This window comes from Oncorhynchus masou, chromosome 29 (assembly GCF_036934945.1).
Source record: "Oncorhynchus masou masou isolate Uvic2021 chromosome 29, UVic_Omas_1.1, whole genome shotgun sequence".
In the NCBI taxonomy this organism is placed as follows: domain Eukaryota; kingdom Metazoa; phylum Chordata; class Actinopteri; order Salmoniformes; family Salmonidae; genus Oncorhynchus; species Oncorhynchus masou.
This window is the reverse complement of record NC_088240.1, coordinates 72,721,754-72,744,664: the sequence shown is the minus strand read 5'-3', so window position 1 is coordinate 72,744,664 and position 22,911 is coordinate 72,721,754. Positions and strand designations below refer to the sequence as shown.

General features: G+C 40.0%; 1 protein-coding gene across 1 annotated transcript; it reads left to right on the top strand.

The window, feature by feature from the left end:
• The first annotated feature begins 818 nt into the window (after window positions 1-818).
• LOC135520460 (uncharacterized) lies at window positions 819-16,536 on the top strand. The gene is made up of 2 exons (XM_064946044.1): window positions 819-1,410; window positions 15,153-16,536. The coding sequence occupies exons 1-2, from the start codon at window positions 1,039-1,041 to the stop codon at window positions 15,303-15,305; spliced, it is 525 nt and encodes a 174-aa protein (XP_064802116.1). The 5' UTR covers window positions 819-1,038; the 3' UTR covers window positions 15,306-16,536.
• The last annotated feature ends 6,375 nt before the right edge of the window (window positions 16,537-22,911 follow it).

The following is a 22,911-nucleotide window of genomic DNA, read 5'->3' as shown; positions in this document are numbered from 1 at the left end:
CCTGGCCGACCGGACAGACCTACTTAACTGGCCGGCAGGACCTACCTACCTACATGGCAGTCAGGCCAGACCTACCTTAATGGCCGGCTTTACCTATCTTTCTGGCCGGCTGACCATACCTACCTACCTGGTCGGCCGACTGGTCTCATCTGGCCATCCGTGCGGTCCTATCTGTCCAGTAGGCCGACTGGACCTATCTATTTATGTTACATTTTCACCTAGGTTACATTATTTTCTGCATTATCAAAATATTACATTGTCTTGTTGCATTGTCATTTATGTTACATTATCTTGTTACATTGTCAATGTTACATTGTCTTGTAGTTTTACTGTTTGTTACATTATGTGGTTATATTGTTATTATGATACTTTATCTTGTTACATTATCATGTGTGTTACATTATCTTGCTGCATTGTCATTTGTTACATTATCTTTGATACTTTATTATATTCTTATTCTTCAATCAACAGTCTTTACTGTTTTTTCCTGTGTTCCCTTACCATAAATAAATCCTTTAAGCATCTATTTTGTTACAGTTTTACCTTATTACAGTATCAAATGTACAGTTTTGCATCATATCAAAGAAAATAAGTATTTGAATTTCTCTGAAAGTTTTGCACTGAAGAGTCATCAATAAGTGCAATAATTCAATGTGACTGTTACTGGTGTAGTTCAAAATATCACCATGGGGTTGCGCCCAACTCCTATGCAGACTATGGACAGCATTTCTGCCTGACTGCTAGACTTGTTATTTGACTCTGGTCAGCTACTCAGTCTTTCCCCACCCCTAACCATTCCCTTTCAGCTCACCCACGCAGGCTTCCTCTAAGCATAACAAGCTGCCAGGGACGGACAGGGGAGGGGAATAGAGAGCATAATTGCTTGCTTTACTCAGCTTGTAGACAGGCAGACAGCTTAGGCAGAGAGACACAGAAGAACACTTTGAGAGATTGAGAGGAGGCACAAAATAAAGAAAGAGAGAAATAAGATAAAAGGGAAACAAATCACCAACAGCAAAAAAAATTGATCCCAACAAGATGCCAAACGCCCCACCACCAGGCTGGAACCCAGATGAGAAGTCTGGGATGGGACAACCAGCTCCTCCACCCTACCAGGACCACCCCTACGCAGGATACCCCGCACCAGCAGGCTGCCCCCCCAATCCCCAGGGCTACGCACCACCGCCACAGTATGGAGGAGCTCCCGGGGCCCCTTACAGCCAGCCATACCCCCAGGGACAGTACTCCCCGGGACACTACCCCCAGTCCACCGTCACAGTTCAGCCTACGGTGTTTGTGACCCGTGGAGCTCTGCCTTACCCTCTGCCAGACTACCTGGGCTACTCCATTTTCACCATGCTGTGCTGCTGTCTGCCACTTGGCATCGCTGCACTTATCTACTCCATCTCGGTGAGTGGGTCTTTTATTGCTGTTTTAAGAGTATTCAAATGTAATGTAGACTAATGTGTTTCTAGTAGAGATGTATCCTAAATAATCCTCAGAACATAACTTGTTTCATTTTGTAGAGTAGTCAGTAGTGTATTTCTCACTCTAGTCTTTTTTTAGCATTATCCAAGAAACCCAGTTACCGGTTTTGTTTAAATAAGGGCCTGTCTCTCTCTATCTCGCTCTTTAGAGTCAGTGATCTGAATTTTGACTTGGTGGTGGGCTGCATAGCTGGGGAGAGGGACATGTTTGTGATAGTTTAGGCCTTACAGTGTTGGTGTCTCACAGTCTTGAGTTCTGTTTTGAATAAGGTCCTGAGGATAGGTTGGTTTGAGGGGATCGGGGGAGAGGAGATGTGGTGCTGAGTAGGAATCAGGGAGAGTGTGTGTAAGAAAGGGAGGGACCCTTCCCGGAATATGGGTGATTAAAAATAGGGACGTGACAATGCGGGTGCCTTGACTGTGAGTGACGTAAGAGGGGGAGGTATTCAACATTTAAAAGGTATTCTGAAGACGAAAGGAGAGCTCCATCAATCCTCCATCTTGTCCTTTGCCAAACCTCACCATCGAATGGACAGACACACTGAGAAGAGGGGTAGGAAAGGGCTGAAAACCCTGAAATATCCCTACATGCTCCAAGTCTATTTCAATTTAAGGGGCTTTATTGGCATGGGAAACATATGTTTAAATTGCTAATGCCAGTTGAATAGATAATAAACAAAAGTTGAATAGACAATAAAAAATGTACAGTAAACATTACACTTACAAACGTTCAAAAAGAATAAAGACATTTCAAAAGTCATTATGTCTATGTACAGTGTTGTAATGATGTGCAAATAGTTCAAGTACAAAAAGGAAAATGAATAAAACGTAAAAAAATGGGTTGTATTTACAATAATGTGTGTTCTTCACTGGTTGCCCTTTTCTTTTGTCAAATCTTGCTGCTGTGATTGCACACTGTGTATTTTACAGATTGTACACTGTGGATTGTACACCGTGTAATCTGAGGGAAATATGTGTCTCTAATATGGTCATACGATTGGCAGGATGTTAGGAAGTGAATCTCAGTTTCCACCTCGTTTTGTGGCCAGTGTGCACATAGCAAGTCTCTTTACTTACTAACTGGGATTACAAACGCATATCAGATTAGGCAGCTAATTGTTGACTGGGTATGACTCATATAGATCAATGTGGGTAATGGAGGAAACATCCGGGTCAAAGCCTGGTAAAGAGAGAAAGGAGGTTGAAGACCTCTAAGATGCTATTATGGGCATCTTCAAATCACAATGAGACAGTGGCTTATTATCAAGTATCAAAACCCAGTGGATGATTTCTAATGTAATAACAACATCAACGGAGGTTGAACAATGTGCTGGTGAATTGACTTCATCCACATCCATCATAGACATAGTCGCTCAGTAAAGTTCCTCCTCTCCTGGGCAAGTCAAGAGCTATTATATACTGTAAAATATTTCATATTTTCATATTTGTATCATATTTGTACTGTGTACTTGAGTTTATGTCCTCAAAAGTGACTACACCTCAGCAACTATATTTGCCAGAAAGGTGAGATGTTAACCTTTCTTTGAGTATGTAGGTTTACTAGTTATTGTTGATGGCCCTCTCATGATAAATAATTACTTTTGGGGCCACATGGAATATTCAATAAATTTGATTTTATATATAAATAAAGACTTGCTAAAGCGCAAATGTTCTGTGTTTTGACCCTTCCCTCTGTGCAGTTTAACCCACTTAATGGCAACATTTCTCACATTTTTCACCATTCTAAAGCTCTAATTATTTTGTTACTTTCACAACGTCATTTTTGTAGATTATTATTTATTTCGTGATTAGTGATTCATTTTAAGTGAAAAAAAACAACAACAACAACAATCCCTCATTTAAAGGTCAAGCCTGTTACTTGAACTGAACTCTTGTTTTAATATGGTGAAACTATTCCTTTTTAAATATTATTTTCAAAAGAAACATTGAACATCTAATAGTCAAATAATAGTGTAAAAGCAGATGATTCCGTCTACTCTTTTTGACCATGTTCTGGTGTTTCGTGGTGGAAAACTGAGTGTGTTGAGCATAATAGGTCGACCCTGTTACACATAGATAGACAGGCTAGAAATGTTTTCACAATAATAATAAACATTGTGAAGCTTGCATTCAATTGCCCCACCCTGTTGAACACAACAACCTTCCATTTCCCCTGCAACAAGGGGATTTATGGTTGATCAACAGTGTTACGAGCATACCTGTTGTCACTTAAAGTATATTAATAGGAACTGTTAGCAGTTGATATTATTCTTCAATAACACAGACCCCAAAGCAAAAAAGAAGAAAAAAATAACACATCATAGTTGTTATGCTGGAAAGTAGATGACAGATGTTCCTTCTTCCCTGTCTTCAGTGATTCACCACAGAACAAAGAGACATGATGTAATCTATATCCCAACCCTTGTCACGTTCTGACCTTTATTTCCTTTCTTTTGTCTTTATTTAGTATGGTCAGGGCGTGAGTTGGGTGGGCAGTCTATGTTTGGTTTCTGTTTCGGCCTAGTATGGTTCTCAATCAAAGGCAGGTGTCGTTAGTTGTCTCTGATTGAGAATCATACTTCGGTAGCCTGGGTTTCACTGTCGGTTTGTGGGTGTTTGTTTCCGTGTTAGTGTTTATCGCCACACGGTACTGTTTCGTTTTTTTGTAGATTTCACGTTATCGTTTTTGTTTGAGTGTTCATTTGTCTTTATTAAAAACATTATGGACACTTACCACGCTGCAGACGAAGAGGAGATCTGTCGTTACAACCCTAGCCTGTGGTTGACGAATTAGAATTCCTTGCAGTAAAATTGGGCCAATGGCCAAATAACAAATACCTCGTGTATAGGCAATTTTAACCAATTAGAATTTGCCACAAGTAGCTATGAGTCCCAGACTGAAATTCCTCCCATGTCTCTGACCCGTTAATCAATGTTTCCCTATTACAGAAAAACAGCTATTTCCATTGATCGTTAATTCCCTCTTCACCTTTAGTCCTCTGCGTTGTTTATTTATCTTAAAATATTCTTACAGCACTTACTATAGTATTTTTTTTATTTAACCTTGAGGTGGGAAAACATGTTTTATATTAAGTTGAACATGTGCTCATTATGACAATGTTAAAATTAGGTTTAAAACATTTTTGGTGGAACGACCCACATCACAGACTAAATCATCTTGGCATGCTCTTGTAATCCCATATCCATGACTCACTGCCATGAAGTTATGTTTCATTTTCCCCTAAACTGAAGCATCTCATATCCATGATTCACTGCCATAAAGTTATGTTTCATTTTCTCATAAACTGAAGCAACCAGAGCTGATTCTTATCTGTGCAACACCCTAAAGTCATTGGGAAAACACATTCATGCCTCCTTATCTTTTGGGTATCAACGCAAACAATAGACTGTTGTTTCTTTTTTTTCCAGTTTTACACAACTGAAAAGGCTATCTGGGGACAGATAGCCTGAAAGCATCCAGAAGATACTCTGGAATCAATCTGTCAGACCTAGGTTTGATTTGGCTCTTAAAACCTCTTAAGGATCTGACCCTTTAAAAAAAGAAAACATCTAAAATGACATACCCAAATCTAACTGCCTGTAGCTCTTGACCTGAAGCAAGGATATGCATATTATGGGTACCATTTTAAAGGAAACACTTTGAAGTTTGTGGAAATGTGAAATTAATGTAGGAGATTATAACACATTAGATCTGGTAAAAGATAATGCACTAACTAGAATAGAAATTGTGATAAATATAATGGGATAATGACCTACTTATAGTAAACAGTTGAGCACCTGTCACATATACGCCAGGAGACAGAAAGCAGGTGCAGAAGTTGATTTTAATAATGAAGAATGCAGATAAACAAAACATGAGAAGTGTACAGACCGTGAATGAAACAAAACCAATACTGCCTGATGACAAAGGCTACAGAGGGCTAAATAAAGGGGAGGTAATCAAGGTACTGATGAAGTCCAGGTTTGCATGACGATGGGAGCGGGAGACCGGGAGTAGGCGTGACCACACCCAGTTCAGACCTGGAGGAGACATAATGGGTGAGTGGTGTATTATCTCTCTAAGAAGCTACTTGACGCTCTGCCAGGAAGCTTGGGCATGACTATCCCACACCGAGCTCTTCCCACCCTGACTCAGTTGCGGCAAGCTGCAGTTGCCAGTTTTTGGTGGATACTGCGTACAGAAGTGACAAACCGCACTGCAAACACGGTTTTCTCTTCTGTCTCTTCCAGTCAGCAGCACTGTCTGATTAGCACATAGACTTAATGACCACTCACATAGAGTACACTACCGGCCCATCTTAAAACTATTCCCAGACAGGGAGAGATACAAAGGAGTTATGTATCTAGGAAAATGTATGTTCCAAGAAATGTGTTACTGTACTGTATATGTAGAAAGAAAAGGAGATATGGAGATATGTCCTGTATGAGAAAGAATTATGACTTCCTATTTGCTACCGGCTACTGTTGTGGAAATGATTCCCTTGGATTACATACAGTGCATTCGGAAAGTATTCAGACCCCTTAACTTTTCCCACATTTTGTTACATTACAGAGTTATTCTAAAATGGATTGAATTGTTTTTCCAGAGAATCTTGTTTTTCATGGTCTGAGAGTCCTTTGGGTGCCTTTTGGCAAACTCCAAGCGGGCTGTCATGTGCCTTTTACTGAGGAGTGGCCCGATTGGTGGAGTGCTGCAGAAATGATTGCCCTTCTGGAAGGTTCTCCCATCTCCACAGAGGAGCTCTGGAGCTCTATCAGAGTTACCATCGGGTTCTTGGTCGCTTTCCTGATGAAGGCCCTTCTTCCTCAATTGCTCAGTTTGGCCAGGCGGCCAGCTCTCGGGAGAGTCTTCCTAGAGCTGGCCGCCTGGCCAAACTGAGCAAACTTCTTCCATTTAAAAATGATGGAGGTAACTGTGTTCTCAGGCACCTTCATTGCTGTATAATTGTTTTGGTACCCTTCCCCAGATCTGTGCCTCGACACAATCCTGTCTCTGAAAAATGCTGCTCTGATATGCATTGTCAACTGTGGGACCTTATATAGACAGGTGTGTGCCTTTCCAAATCATGTCCAATAAATTGAATTTACCACAGGTGGACTCCATTCAGGTTGTAGAAAGATCTCAAGGATGATCAATGGAAACAGGTTGCACCTGAGCTCAATTTGGAGTCACATAGCAAAGGGTCTGAATACTTATGTAAATAAGGTATTTCTATTTTTTATTTGTAATAAATTTGCAAACATTTCTAAACCTGTTTTAGCTTTGTCATTATGGGCTATTGTGTGTAGATTGATGAGGAAAATGTTGTATTTCATCCATTTTAGAATAAGGCTGTAATGTAACTAAATGTGGAAAAAGTGAAGGGGTCTGAATACGTTCTGAATGCACTGTAGATAGTTGCATTCCCTATTTTATTGAGTTTGGATTGTTTGAGGTTAGTTCGAGATCTATGCAGGATATTGTTATGTTTTGATTTATAGGATTTTCCAAGTCTCAGCATGTTTTTCCTGGCCTAACCCACAAGAGGGGGAGTTGCTTTATAGCTGAGCTGAGAGTCTGTTGTGTTTGGGATTCGCGCCAGGTTGTCTGGGAAGGGTAGGAGGAGGGGAACAGTCCTGTGGGAGAGTCAACAGAGGTACAGGCCTGGGCAGGGGATTGCAACTGGAATCTGCCTCTTGGAAATTCAACGTTCACAAAGTGGGGCCTTTCTAACATGGTGGACAAGAGGGCATAATCAGAGAGCAGAAAGAAGCTATTGTGTGCGTGTGTGTGTGTGTGTGTGTGTGTGTGTGTGTGTGTGTGTGTGTGTGTGTGTGTGTGTGTGTGTGTGTGTGTGTGTGTGTGTGTGTGTGTGTGTGTGTGTGTGTGTGTGTGTGTGTGTGTGTGTGTGTGTGTGTGTGTGTGTGTGTGTGTGTGTGTGTGTGTGTGTGTGTGTGTGTGTGTGTGTGTGTGCTCGTGCGTGTGTGCCTTTGCTAGTGTATGTGCTCGTGCTTGTGTGTGTGTGTGTGTGTGTGTGTGTGTGTGTCTGCTCGAGCTTGGTTGCGTGTCTGTGTGTGTGTGTGCTCGTGCTTGTCTATGTGCGTGTGTGCTCGTGCTTGTGTGTTTGTGTCCTCGTGCTTGTGTGTTTGTGTCCTCGTGCTTGTGTGTTTGTGTCCTCGTGCTTGTGTGTGTGTGGTCACGTGTCTGTGGCTGAAAGTGTTTTTAGATTTGTGTCTGTGTGTCGTAGGCTGTGTGTTTTCCAGTCAGTATGTTGTGAAATGTTTTAATGTGATTTGCCATGAAATAAGAACAGGACGATGAACAGATCCCTTTAGGAGATTGCACACAATTTCCTGGTAATTGTCTTCGAAAGAAGTAGCGTGTCTGTTGTTTCCCTTGACAAGTTTCAAGTTCATTTAGTAATCCATTAAGCATATTTTCCTGTCTTTGTAACACTCTGAAGAAAACGGTGCTTAAACAGTTATTATTTTAATACTATTTATACTATACTCTGGCATTATCAGAAAATGATTACACACATTAACTATTAACACCACTTGCTAGGATACCCCAGCCTCCTTTTATGAAGCGGCCCCTATCTAGGCCCCATGGGTTGTTGGGAATGAATAGGGCCATTACCACAGGTCCAAATAGAATGTTGCTTACGCTGTTGGTATTTGCTCTAAACCCTGAACTTCATTGTGAATGTTATCTTTATTGTGACTGTCATGATATGTTGAGAATGGTACTTCAATATTTGGCAATGTCTGAGATAAAACTGTTTGCTTTATCTCAGACATCCGTTTATGACATGTTCTTTTTCATCAGATTTTTTGTGTTTAACGTTACAGAGTGCACTTTGAGGAAACAGAGATGTGTAAAATAAGTTATAGTGGCCATGCCTTACACGAGAAAAACATAAGCAATCACAACTAACAAATCTATGAATTTGAAACATTGTCGAACACAGCTCCTTTCTAAGCAGTACCGTTAGGGGCATGAATCCGCCATGTGTTAAGCTGAACCTATAAGCAACATGTGGTGAAAAGGGAAAGTGGCTGAGAATTAGGTCATTTAAGGGAGAATCATTTAAGAGAGAGCACAGGTGCACCAAACACCACAATGTCTGTGTTCCACTCCCAGTAATTACACAATTAATACAGTCCACACTCCAAATGTTTCTGTCATTTTTTAAGTGTAGAGACTTAGCTGTCAATGAAAATAGCAGCAGCATTGTTTCAGTTAACCCTTCGATAGCCACTTTATCTATCCATCCATTGTTTATACACACTCATCCCTCTTATCCCCATTACTGACAGTACCCTACTGTCACGTCGTGTATGTCGGTGGCAGGGAAGTCAAGCGCAGCAGAATTGAACTTGGTACAATTGACCTTATTTTAGAACCCCCAAAAAGTCATAAATAAAATAAAATGTTATTTGTCACATGCGCCGAATACAACAGGTATAGTAGACCTGTAATTTCCGTTTGAGTCTCCATACGCAGCGTTTACCGTGAGCGCAGTCTCTCTGCAGTCACAGGAACATTGCCTTCCACGCTACGGATTGAATCTAGCCCTAAAAGTACAAATAAATTGCAGGGCTGTTCCAGTTTGGCCTTACAGTTGATTCATTTGGTAAAAATGTCCACACTATCAATGTCATTTAGAGTCACATATTGCCAGATTATGTATAACACTGTAAATGTTAGGTATATATTTTATTTGACTATGTATTCAGTGTTTCTCAACTCTTCTATTTACCAAGGGGTTGTACTTTATCCTTCTCTAAGTGTGTAGTTGATGGAAATAGTGTTTGCCTTGTATCATGTCTGTATGTTTGTGAAAACACAAAGGAAGAGACCATTATAAGAATGCAGATATTTAAACCAAATTTGTTTTAAAATAAAGTTCAGTGTAAATAAAAATCACACACCGACTTCAGAAACTTTTAGATCAAACGGCCTTTTGACTGGTGGCAGGGTACAACTAATAATCCTAGAGCAGGTTTTCATCAAGGATATCTCTGTACTTTGCTCCATTCATCTTTCCCTCGATCCTGGCTAGTCTCTCAGTCCCTGCCGCTGAAAAACATCCCCCCGGCATGATGCTTAAGGTCTTGAGGTGCCTTTTGGCAAACTCCAAGTGGGCTGTCATGTGCCTTTTACTAAGTGGCTTCCGTCTGGTCACTCTACTATGAAGGCCTGATTGGTGGAGTGCTGCAGAGATGGCTGTCCTTCTGGAAGGTTCTCCGATCTCCACAGAGGAACTCATCGGGTTCTTGGTTACCTCCTGACCAAGGCCCTTCTCAACCGATTGCTCAGTTTGGCCGGGCGGCCAGCTCTAGGAAGAGTCTAGGTGGTTCTAAACTTCTTCCATTTAAGAATGATGGAGGCCACTGTGTTCTTAGGAACCTTCAATGCTGCAGAATTGTTTTGTACCCTTCCCCAGAACGGTATTTCGACAAAATCATGTCTCTGAGCTCAATAGAAAATTCCTTCGACCTCAGGTCTTGGTTTTTATTCTGACATGCACTGTCAACTGTGGGACCTTATTTAGAAAGGTGTGTGCCTTTCCAAATCATGGTCCAAGGTGAACTCCAATTAAGTTGTAGAAACATCTCAAGGATGATCAATGGAAACAGGATGCAACTGAGCTCAATTTCGAATTGAATAGCATAGGGTCTGAATACTTAAAAACCTGTTTTCGCTTTGTCATTATGGGGTATTGTGTGTAAATTGATGAGAAAACAACAAATGTAATACATTTTAAAATAAGGCTGTAACGTAATGTGGAAAAAGTCAAGGGGGTCTAAATACTTTCCGAATGCACAGTACAGTACCAGTCAAAAGTTGGAAACACCTACTCATTCAAGGGTTTTTCTTTATTTGTACTATTTTCTACATTGTAGAATATATAATTCTTCAAAGTAGCCACCCTTTGCCTTGATGACAGCTTTGCAAACTCTTGGCATTCTCTCAACCAGCTTCATGAGGTAGTCACCTGGAATGCATTTAAATTAACATGTGTGCCTTGTTCCAAGTTCATTTGTGGAATTTCTTACCTTCTTAATGCATTTGAGACAATCAGTTCTTTTGTGACAAGGTATGGGTGGTATACAGAAGATAGCCCTATTTGGTAAATGACCAAGTCCATATTATAGCAAGAACAGCTCAAATAAGCAAAGACAAAATTACAGTTCATCATTACTTTAAGACATGAACACCGGCTAGCACCACAGCCACTGCTTCTCTCAACCCCAGCACCCAAAATCATCATAACCTTGACCACATACAATAGGTGCAGGTGACAGGCACTTTCCAAAGAGATACATCCCACTGGGGAGACACTGGTTGAATCAACGTTGTTTCCACGTCATTTCAATGAAATGGCGTTGAACCAACGTGGAATAGACGTTGAATTTGTCAGGACCCGGAGTGAGAAACAGTCACTTAACCAACTGAGCCACGAATAGTCAGCAGAACCCAGAAGATGAGGCAGACACAGCAGTACTTAAGACGGTGTATTTAATAAAGTAAAAAGGAGAAGTCCTTAAATACAAAAATGGCAAATCCAAAAGGTGGTAGGAATAGCACAAAAAAGCCTCAAGAGATACTCAAAAACAAAAACAGAATTCCACAAGAGCATCCACCGGAATCGACAAGAATACACAGAACACTAGGGCTGGGTGCTAACATACAAACACAGAGCACAGAACTGAGGGAAACTAAGGGTTTAAATACAATCAGGGGAAACGAGGCACAGGTGCAAATAATAATGGGGAACAAGGGAAAAAACATAAGGTCAAAAAGCACAATGGGGGCATCTAGTGACCAAAACCCGGAACAACCCTGGCCAAATCCTGACAGAATTGACGCCTGTGCACTGTGGGATATATCATAATGTTGTTTATTCATCAATGTTTATGACATACATTTTGAAAAACTACATCTAATGACTTACTTTTTTAAATGCTGCAGAACGGATTGTTTAAATCATTCATTATTTTGCCTGTTTAATTGTATATTTAATATACATAAATAAACACCAAATTATGGACACAAATTGTATTTTGGAATATTTCTAATACATTTCTGAAGGATAGTGTATGTACATTCAGTGTGTATGGATAAGTCATATCAGAGTTTAAAGACAGATTTGACAATGTTATGAGAATGCAGCAGAAAGAGACTATTCTTAAGTCTGAAATGACATGTATTACTGGGTGTCATTACACAGAGTGCCAGTGAGGTTACCACTCACAAGAGTAAACATTTTACAACTCAATGTCAAATATTTACTTCTTGTTACACGTGTATCAGTTTCCTCAATTCAGTGTTCTTTGCTGTCGGCAATGACACAAGCAATATCTAATTCAACTTATTTCTGACAACTGTGGAGACTAAGGCCTACATTCCATCTGTAGCATGGAAGGTCCGTTGTATAGCACGATTGAAATGTTAAGGTAATTTCCAATTGACTCAACATATGCAACATTTACCGTGAATGCAGTCTCCTCGAACGCAGGAACATTTCTTTTTTTCCTTTTGGTACGGATTTAATCTAGCTCTTAGTAAGAGATAGACATCTGTTAGCCAACTAGCTCTGTTTAGCTTAGCATTTTAACTCTCCATAACTCTCCATTTTTTTAATTTCACCTTAACATTTCAACAAAACAAATGTCAGCTGACATACGTGTAGTCTATTAATTGAACTTAATTAGCTAAGAGGTTGCTAAATGCTTATCAAGCGAGCTTGCTCTGATTAGCTTAGCATGTTGCTGCTAGCTTGTTACAATTTACTCTTTGCTTCACGTCTAAGAGATGTTGTCACATTTGTCTGACTACTGTATCACAATAATTATTTCAAAACGTTACAACTTTTAACTCCAAGTTTTATTTACAAGATGCTCAGGTCAAACCTCCGCTATAATTTCAAATTGTGCATCTGTTAAACTCCGCCCATTGACCTTTTAGAAACCAATCGTATTTGTTCTTCCCTAAACCAATCAGATTCTTTCTGCCCTTAGAACAAAGTTGACAAACACGTTGACAACCTTCTCTTCAGTCACAGAGAAGAGCAGAAATCTGTTGATAGTGTTAATCAATAGTAGTCCCGTGTGGCTAAATTGGTAGAGCATGGCACTTGCAATGCCATGGTTCTGGGTTTCATTCCCACCGGGGACCTGTACGAAGTCACTCTGGATAAGATTGTCTGCTAATTGAACCCAAAAAATATACAAATGCTCCCTGGGTCACTCAATGGATGGCCCATTCACCAGTATTTCTGTACTGTCACTGAGAAGGCCCTTTATGTCACAGAGTTTAGAAAGACAGACTCCCACAACGATCTGATTATGTTTGATCTTGGAATTTTCTCACATATCACCCATCTCACATCCTGCCCCTCCCTCTCCATGAGGTCACAAACCAGTTATAGATCCTCCACAAAAAAACAATTCATGAAATGTTCACTTTGTAGTCCGATTGCACTCAACACATTGCTTAGAACATATTGCAGATACAGTATTTTATATTTTATAAAACACTAGAATAACCAGTTAATTGTTCAGAATATTTTATTTAGGTTTTAGTTGGTTTTAAATGTAATGTGGTTTTCAAGGAGCCTGACCCGACAGATTATATTATGATGAGTCATATGGACAATATGCTGCAGTGCTGATATAGACCCATGGGGAAATTAGTATTACGTGGGTAAGTGTGTGGAATCAAGCTTCCAGTAGGTTTCTGGGGTCTCATTTATAAACCGTGCATATATACAAAATATACCCCAAAATGTGCATGTGCAAGTTTTATTTTAAAAAAGTACTTGATGTGAGAATGTACTCACCTCCCTGCAAACTTCAGACCATGCATACTTACATCTGCTAGTGGTTGAAATATTGTACTGCAAGCTTGCAAGTGAGTACTTTGTGCGAATGGGGGATATGATGAAAATAAAACAAATTTAAGAGGAAAACATATTAACAAGAACGCAACTATTTGCCATTAGTGAGAAGAGCAAAAATATGTTTTATTTTCAGAATCTAAAATAGTTAGACATAATCTTATAATTAGATAAAGGAATATTTTTCCTATTTATTTTATTTTCATAACCATTGCAGAATATACAGTGTTCCAGAATACACAGTATTCCAGAATATACAGTAATTCTCACCTTTTCTGGCTGTGATGGTTTCATATTCCATAAAACAAATTACCAAGCACATCTCTCATTCAATTGTCCATAGTAGCCTAGTAAATGGATAGGCTAAATGTATTTCAAGTTTTGTAATATCATGGCAAACAGAGCATACAGACAGACAGATGGGATGGAGGAAATCTTCTGAACCTCAAGGAAATGGAAGAAAACCATTTGGTGGAGTGCCCAGATAATTATTCAAGACACGCAAATACACAAACCCTCAGAAATACAACAACTGTCCAGTGCTGAGAGAGCCAACAAGCCCTTCTCCTCCAACTAGCCGTGTGGAAACAATTATGATCCAGCTGTCAGTAATCAGGAGGAGGGTTTACAATAGCAGGCAGGCCTTCTCACGCCACACTACCCTAAATGAACACAGAACCTCTCTGCCTAAAGCCTTCTGTCAACCCTCGCCCAGCTGTGGAAGCCAACTCAATAATTTTACCAGAGAACAGAAACAGATTGAGGCTATGTTAAAACGTCATGTGACTAGGGGGAGGTTGATTCAATTGAGACTTAAATTAAATTGAGTCAGTCACTGTTGAGTGGGAGAGATCTTATAGGGGGTGTGAGGTCATGTTGTTATTCTTTAAACATAGACAAAGGTGGCAGAAACACTACATTTATTTCACTATGAGAATTTTAGCTCTGCTGCTTACCCAATAATGCTTTGAGTGGGAATTTTGGTGCCTGTTGTTTGTGTTTTACAGCCACTTCATGTTTGGCACAAGACTCTTCCTGACTTGGAGAAAGAAAGTAATCCAAGACCACATGTGACACACATATACTGTTCAACTTTTTCTTAGAGCTTTACTGTTGCTTAGTGTGTGACTCATACTGACTCTTGTAGTCAGCTGCTCGGAGATGTCTATAGTGTAAAGTCAATGGCAAGGAGAGTCACGGACACTGAGACTTCAGTTAGTTGACTCAATGTTTAGCATCGCCTGTCATCTCTTGTTCTTCCCCCAAGAGAAATAATAACAGGTGTCAAAAAATGTCTTACAATATAGCATCATTCTTAAGACTGTAGCTAGGGGAGAGAGCTCCAGGTTTGTGCTCCATCCACAGCTGTTTCAATTTAGTGCTGCTTGGGGTGTGGCCACAGGAAATCATTTTAGTTGTTTTTCATCACTAGTAGGTATTAATATGATATATTATAAATGCTCTGCAGTGAGAGAGAAAAATGTCCCTATTTGTTTTTTATTTTCTGACTTTGTTGGCATGTTGGCTGAGTATTGTGTTTGTGAATTAATACTGCATCTCGTAAAATAACTCCAATCAAATAAGAGCATGGCACTGAATCATCGTTGAACTCTCCGTTGAAGTCTCTTCCTCTTTTTCCTGAATGACGATTACAACAATTACAACTCTCTCTCACTCTCTCCCTCCATCCCTCTGTCCTTCTATCCTTCTGTGCTCCCTCCCTCCCTCACTCCCTCCCTTCCTCTCTCTCTGCTCTCAGACTAGAGACGCCAACAACCAGGGTCATCAGCAGATTGCTGAGAAGAATTCTCGTCTAGCGCGGATACTGAACCACACCGCCCTGGGTATCGGCATCACCGTCATCGTCCTGTACATCGTCTCTGTCATCATCCTGGGCAACCGTATCAACTGATCTGACACCTCAACACCGGCTAGCAGCACAGCCACTGCTTCTCTCAACCCCAGCACCCAAAATCATCATAACCTTGACCACATACAATAGGTGCCGGTGACAGGCACTTTCCAAAGAGATACATCCCACTGGGGACACACTGGTTGAATCAACGTTGTTTCCACGTCATTTCAATGAAATGAAGTTCAACCAACGTTGAATAGACGTTGAATTGACGCCTGTGCCCTGTGGGATATATCATAATGTTGTTTATTCATCAATGTTTATGACATACATTTTGAAAAACTACATCTAATGATTTACTTTTTTTAATTCCGGCAGACCGGATAGTTTAAATCATTCATTATTTTCATTAATATAAATAAATAAACACCAAATTATGGACACAAATTGTATTTTGGAATATTTCTAATACATTTCTGAAGGATAGTGTATGTACATTCAGTGTGTATGGATAAGTCATATCAGAGTTTAAAGACAGATTTGACAATGTTATGAGAATGCAGCAGAAAGAGACTATTCTTAAGTCTGAAATGACATGTATTACTGGGTGTCATTACACAGAGTGCCAGTGAGGTTACCACTCACAAGAGTAAACATTTTACAACTCAATGTCAAATATTTACTTCTTGTTACACAAATGTATCAATTTGCTCAATTCAGTGTTGTGGGCTATCAGTAATGATACAAGAAAGACTCAACGCAACTTATTTTGGTCAACCATGGGGACTAATGCCTAGATTCAATTTGTAGAGCAGAAGATCCGCTGAAATGTAAAGGTAATTTCCGTTTGAGTCTCCATACACAGCGTTTACCGTGAGCGCAGTCTCTCTGCAGTCACAGGAACATTGCCTTCCACGCTACAGATTGAATCTAGCCCTAAAAGTACAAATAAATTGCAGGGCTGTTCCAGTTTGGCCTTACAGTTGATTCATTTGGTAAAAATGTCCACACTATCAATGTCATTTAGAGTCACATATTGCCAGATTATGTATAACACTGTATATGTTAGGTATATATTTTATTTGACTATGTATTCAGTGTTGCTCAACTCTTCTATTTACCAAGGGGTTGTACTTTATCCTTCTCTAAGTGTGTAGTTGATGGAAATAGTGTTTGCCTTGTATCATGTCTGTATGTTTGTGAAAACACAAAGGAAGAGACCATTATAAGAATGCAGATATTTAAACCAAATTTGTTTTAAAATAAAGTTCAGTGTAAATAAAAATCACACACCGACTTCAGAAACTTTTAGATCAAACGGCCTTTTGACTGGTGGCAGGGTACAACTAATAATCCTAGAGCAGGTTTTCATCAAGGATATCTCTGTACTTTGCTCCATTCATCTTTCCCTCGATCCTGGCTAGTCTCTCAGTCCCTGTCGCTGAAAAACATCCCCCCGGCATGATGCTTAAGGTCTTGAGGTGCCTTTTGGCAAACTCCAAGTGGGCTGTCATGTGCCTTTTACTGAGTGGCTTCTGTCTGGTCACTCTACTATGAAGGCCTGATTGGTGGAGTGCTGCAGAGATGGCTGTCCTTCTGGAAGGTTCTCCGATCTCCACAGAGGAACTCATCGGGTTCTTGGTTACCTCCTGACCAAGGCCCTTCTCAACCGATTGCTCAGTTTGGCCGGGCGGCCAGATCTAAAAAGAGTCTAGGTGGTTCTAAACTTCTTCCATTTAAGAATGATGGAGGCCACTGTGTTCTTAGGGACCTTCAATGCTGCAGAATTGTTTTGTACCCTTCCCCAGAACGGTATTTCGACAAAATCATGTCTCTGAGCTCAATAGACAATTCCTTTGACCTCATGGCTTGGTTTTTATTCTGACATGCACTGTCAACTGTGGGTAGCATAGGGTCTGAATACTTAAAAACCTGTTTTCACTTTGTCATTATGGGGTATTGTGTGTAGATTGAGAAAACAACAAATGTAATACATTTTAAAATAAGGATGTAACGTAATGTGGGAAAAGTCAAGGGGGTCTAAATACTTTTCGAATGCACTGTACTGTACCAGTCAAAAGTTGGAAACACCTACTCATTCAAGGGTTTTTCTTTATTTGTACTATTTTCTACATTGTAGAATAATAGTGAAGATATCAAAACTATGAAATAACACATATGGAATCAGGTAGTACCTAAAAAGGTGTTAACTAAATCAAAACATATTTTATATTTGAGATTCTTCAAAGCAGCCCCCCTTTGCCTTGATGACAGCTTTGCACACTATTGGCATTCTCTCAACCAGCTTCAGGAGGTAGTCACCTGGAATGCATTAAAATTAACATGTGTGCCTTGTTCAAAGTTTTTTTGTGGAATTTCTTACCTTCTTAATGCGTTTGAGACAATCAGTTGTTTTGTGACAAGGTATGGGTGGTATACAGAAGATAGCCCTTTTTGGTAAATGACCAAGTCCATATTATAGCAAGAGCAGCTCAAATAAGCAAAGAGAAACGACAGTTCATCATTACTTTAAGACATGAAGGTCAGTCAATGTGGAAAATTTCAAGAACTTTTAAATTTTTTTCAAGTGCATTCTCAAAGACCATCAAGCGCTATGATGAAACTAGCTCTCATGTGGACTACCACAGGAAAGGAAGACCCAGAGATAGCTCTGCTGTAGAGGATAAGTTCATTACATGCTGACCAGACCGGACACGTCGCGTGCACGAGCGTCGCAAAATAAATGGAGAAATCCATGTTATTCAATTATTGCACCCACACTGCTCGCGTGCCAACGAGTGTCTGCGATGCCAAGGGCTAAAATAGAACTCCTTTCTATTTCTGAACCTCATTGATTATACCCATGTAGGTGATTGAAAGACAAAATGTTTTGCCGGTTGTCGTGGTAATACTATGAAAGTGTAGATGCCAATCACCATATAAGTTCAAAGATGAAAAGGTCTGGAAGGAGGAGAGATGACTAGAAATGATTCAGTTGGCCGTTTTATGTGTAGATTAATTGTCGGAGTAGAGGACCTTGTGCATTTCAGGTAAAATAACAACTCAATGTTTACATCCCAGGACAAATTAGCTAGCAACAGCAAGCTAGCTAAATAGGACAAATTAGCTAGCAATTGCAAGCTAACTAGCTAAATTGCCATTCATGTTTAATGCTTTCGAACTGTCCCCAAATTAATGTCATTGGTTCAGAGTTTGTTTTGATATTTTAACCTGTGTGTCTTGATCACGTTTGTTGTAGGGGGACAAAATAAATGTATGCACGATAGCGCACGATGGCGCACATGCGCAGCCGGTTTGTGTTCCGTGTTAGAGTTACCAGCCTCAGAAATTGCAGGTCAAGTAAATGCTTCACAGAGTTCAAGTAACAGACACATCTCAACATCAAATGTTCAGAGGAGACTGTGTGAATCAGGCCTTCATGATCGAATTGCTGCAAAGAAACCACTACTAAAGGACAGCTATAAGAAGAAAATACTTGCTTGGGCCAAAAAATACAATCAATGGACATTAGACCGGTGGAAATCTCTCCTATGGTCTGATGAGTCCAAATTTGAGATTTGTGGTTCCAATCGCTGTGTCTTTGTGTGACTCCTCCATGATTCCCACCGAGTCATTTTTTTTAATACCTGCAGACCGGCTAGTTTATGTATTTTCAGTGTGTATGGATAAGTCATATCAGAGTTTAAAGACAGATTTGACAATGTTATGAGAATGCAGCAGAAAGATACTATTCTTAAGTCTGAAATGACATGTATTACTGGGTGTCATTACACAGAGTGCCAGTGAGGTTACCACTCACAAGAGTAAACATTTTACAACTCAATGTCAAATATTTACTTCTTGTTACACGTGTATCAGATTCCTCAATTCAGTGTTCTTTGCTGTCGGCAATGACACAAGCAACATCTATTTCAACTTATTTTGGACAACTGTGGAGACTAAGGCCTACATTCAATCTGTAGCATGGAAGGTCCGTTGTATAGCACGATTGACATTTTAAGGTCATTTCCGATTGACTCAACATATGCAACATTTACCGTGAATGCAGTCTCCTCGAACGCAGGAACATTTCTTTTTTTCCTTTTGGTACGGATTGAATCTAGCTCTAGAAGTCAAAAGGAATTGCCACGCTGTTCCAGTTTGGCCTTACAGTTGATTAATTTGGTAAAAATGTCCCCACTATCAATTTTGTCATTTATAGTCACATATTGTCAGATTATGTATAACGATGTATAGACATATATTTTATTTTACTATATATTCAGTGATGCTCAACTTTTCTATCTACCTCTTCTATTTTATCCTTCTCTAAAGTGTGTAGTTGATGGAAAAATGTGTTTTGTTTGTGAAAACACAAAAGAAGAGGCCATTATCAGAATACAGATATGTAAACCAAAATATTTTTAAATAAAGCTGCAAGTGTAAATAAATCACACACTCTAATTTCAAACACATTTAGATTAAATGCCTTTTGTCTGGCAGCAGGATACAATTAATAGTCCACTAAAAAACATGATTCATCTTAACACGGAATATTTCTCTCTTTACCCTCTGATTTATGTATATTAGCATTTGTAATATCTATACAGTACCAGTCAACGGTTTGGACACACCTACTCAATCAAGGGTTTAAGTAGGTGTGCCTGGAAAATTGAGCATGCCTGGAAAATACAAAAGGAAAATTAAAAGTTATATTACAGATACATGGATTATCTCTTGAAAATAACGTACTGCCTGAGCAATCAGTGCACTATGAACTGAACAAAAAAGGAGAACCTAAACGTAATGGTAGAAAACAAGCACAGATTCAATACCAGTAAGTCTGCTCACCCACATGGGAGAGTCTATTTACACACAAAGCCACACAGCGTCAATGCCAGTAAGCCTTGCCCAAGGGGTGCAATGCACCCACATGAGAGAGTCCATTGACCTGCTTTGGATGGGGGTGTGTCCTGGTTTATCAGTGTTGCCTTGGCTAACCTCTGTTGGTTTGTGTAGACAACTGTATTGCTTAGCTTGCCAGGTTTATGTGGAAGACATGGCTCGGAACAATACTCACTGCAATAATACTAACTACAGTAAAAAGGAGGAAAAACGTATTTGGGAGATTGCTGCCCCCCCCCAACCTTATTGTTCTGTAGGAGAAAGGAAGTGCAAATATAGAAGTGGAACATGACATGACAGACGTGAGGTTAAAACAGCTTGTAGAGGTTAACCAAGGCTACTGTGTTTGTGTGCACTCTTTCTCTCTCTCTCTCTCTCTCTCTCTCTCTCTCTCTCTCTCTCCCTCTCTCTCTTTCTCTCTGTCTCTCTCTCTCCCTCTCTCTCTCTGTCTCTTTCTCTCTTATACCTCTCTCTCTGTCTCTCTCTCTTATACCTCTCTCTCTTTCCCTCTCTCTCTGTCTCTCTCTCTTATCCCTCTCTCTCTCTTTCCCTCTCTCTCTCTGTCTCTCTCTCTTATACCTCTCCCTCTTTCCATCTCTCTCTCTCTCTCTCTCTCTCTCTCTCTCTCTCTCACACACACTCTCTCTCAATTCAAATAAAGCTTTATTGGCATGGAAAACATGTTTACATTGTCAAAGCAAATGGAATAGATAAACAAAGGGTGAAATAAACAATAAGAAATTACCAGTTAACATTACACTCACAAAAGCTTCAAAATAATAGACATTTCAAATGTTATATGTACAGTGTTGTAACAATGAGCAAATAGTCTCTCTCTCTCTCCCGCTCTCTCAGTTAGTGATAACACAACCTCTGTGATCAGATAGCAGGACAAAGTGCCTGGTAGACTTACAAACTCAGGCCCAGGTCTTACTGTATGTCTGTTTACCCACAGTATGCAGGCTAAAGGAGTCCCCATAGGCCTGCATGGGAGGGGTCACCACCACCTTAGCCAGGATATTCTGACCATTTCACATTAGGTGAAACTTTAGGTGAATGTGCTCACCTATTAGTGAAAAGCCTACATTTCACAGAAATTGTTTTTTAATGTGTTTGCATATATATATATGTGTTTGCATACATATATGACCAACCTAAAATAGAGACATAACAAAAGGAACTAGTGTCATGACGTGACAAACCAAAACTTAACGGAGGAAAACAAACACAGAGGCAATGCCAGTAAGTCTGCTCACCCACATGAGAGAGTCCATTGGCCTGCTTTGGATGGGGGTGTGTCCTGGTTTATCAGTGTTGCCTTGCGTGTAGACAACTGTATAGCTTAGCTTGCCAGGTTTATGTGGAAGATATATGGCTAGGAACATAGGAACAATACTCACTGCAATAATACTGACTACAGTAACAAGGAGGAAAATATTATTTGGGAGTAACATAGATTTCCCCCCCCCCCCCCCCCACACACACACACACACACACACTAATATGCTCTCCCTAACCTTATTGTTCTGTAGGAGAAAGGAAGTGCAACTAGAGAAGTGGAACATAACATGACAGACACGTGGTTAAAACAGCTTGTAGAGGTTAACTGAGGCTACTGTGTATGTATGCACTCTTTCTCTCTCTCTCTCTCTCTCTCTCTCTCTCTCTCTCTTATTCTCTCTCAATTCAATTCAATTCAGAAGGCTTTATTGGCATGGGAAACATTTTTAAATTGTCAAAGGAAGTGGAAATTATAAACAATCAGAAATTACTAGTTAACATTACACTCACAAAAGCTTTGAATTAATAGAGACATTTAAAATGTTATATGTATATGCTCTCTCAGTTAGTGATAACACAACCTCTGTGATCAGATAGCAGGACAAAGTGCCTGGTAGACTTACAAACTCAGGCCCAACTGAAAGTGTGTTTACCCACAGTATGCAGGCCTAAGGAGTCCCCATTTTTTAACCTTTATTTAACTAGGCAAGTCAGTTACAAACAAATTCTTAGTTTCAATGACAGCCTAGGAACAGTGGGTTAACTGCCTGTTCAGGGGCAGAACGGCAGAACCTTTCGGTTACTAGTCCAACGCTCTAACCACTAGGCTGCCCTGCCGCCCCCGAGTTAACATTACACTCACAAAAGGCCTGCATGGGAGGGGTCACCACCACCTTAGCCAGGATATTCTGACCATTTCACTTTAGGTGAATGTGCTCACCTATTAGTGAAAAGCCTACATTTCACAGAACTTGTTTTTTAATGTGTTAGCATATAGTACATTGTATTTAAACATATTAAACTCTACTCACAATTCTGTATTGTCACAGTACCAGTTTGTGCATTTATCCAAGCCATGCAGCTATTAAGTGATTGGTGTAAGTGTGTTCCAAGCGGTGGGCACTCCACTCAGAGCAGTTTATTTTTATATCTCGGACTTGTAAACTAGAACACATTCCAGCTCCAGCCCACTCTACCTTACTGAGATTAGGATGTTAGTGTCCTGTTTGAAAGCAACTCCATGTTGTTTCATGTCGTTCTAAAGACCCAGAAATTTCACCGGACATATAAATGTGAAGCATCCGGTTGGCGTTTCCACTCACTACCAAATATGGTAACAAGAAGAAGCCCAGTGGCTGACAGTGTGATATGATGGAGCTAGATGGATTTTTGCTTACATTTTGCACATTTTCTACATCGGTGAACAGCAGCAGTGTGTGGGTAAAATCTCTGGGGAAGTCCACAAAGCATATTGCAT

Excerpts from the sequence above, each read along its gene's own strand:
- LOC135520460 (XM_064946044.1), top strand. The coding sequence starts at position 1,039 with ATGCCAAACGCCCCACCACCAGGCTGGAACCCAGATGAGAAGTCTGGG. Across the intron at positions 1,411-15,152 it reads CACTTATCTACTCCATCTCG|ACTAGAGACGCCAACAACCA; the intron begins GTGAGTGGGTCT and ends CTCTGCTCTCAG.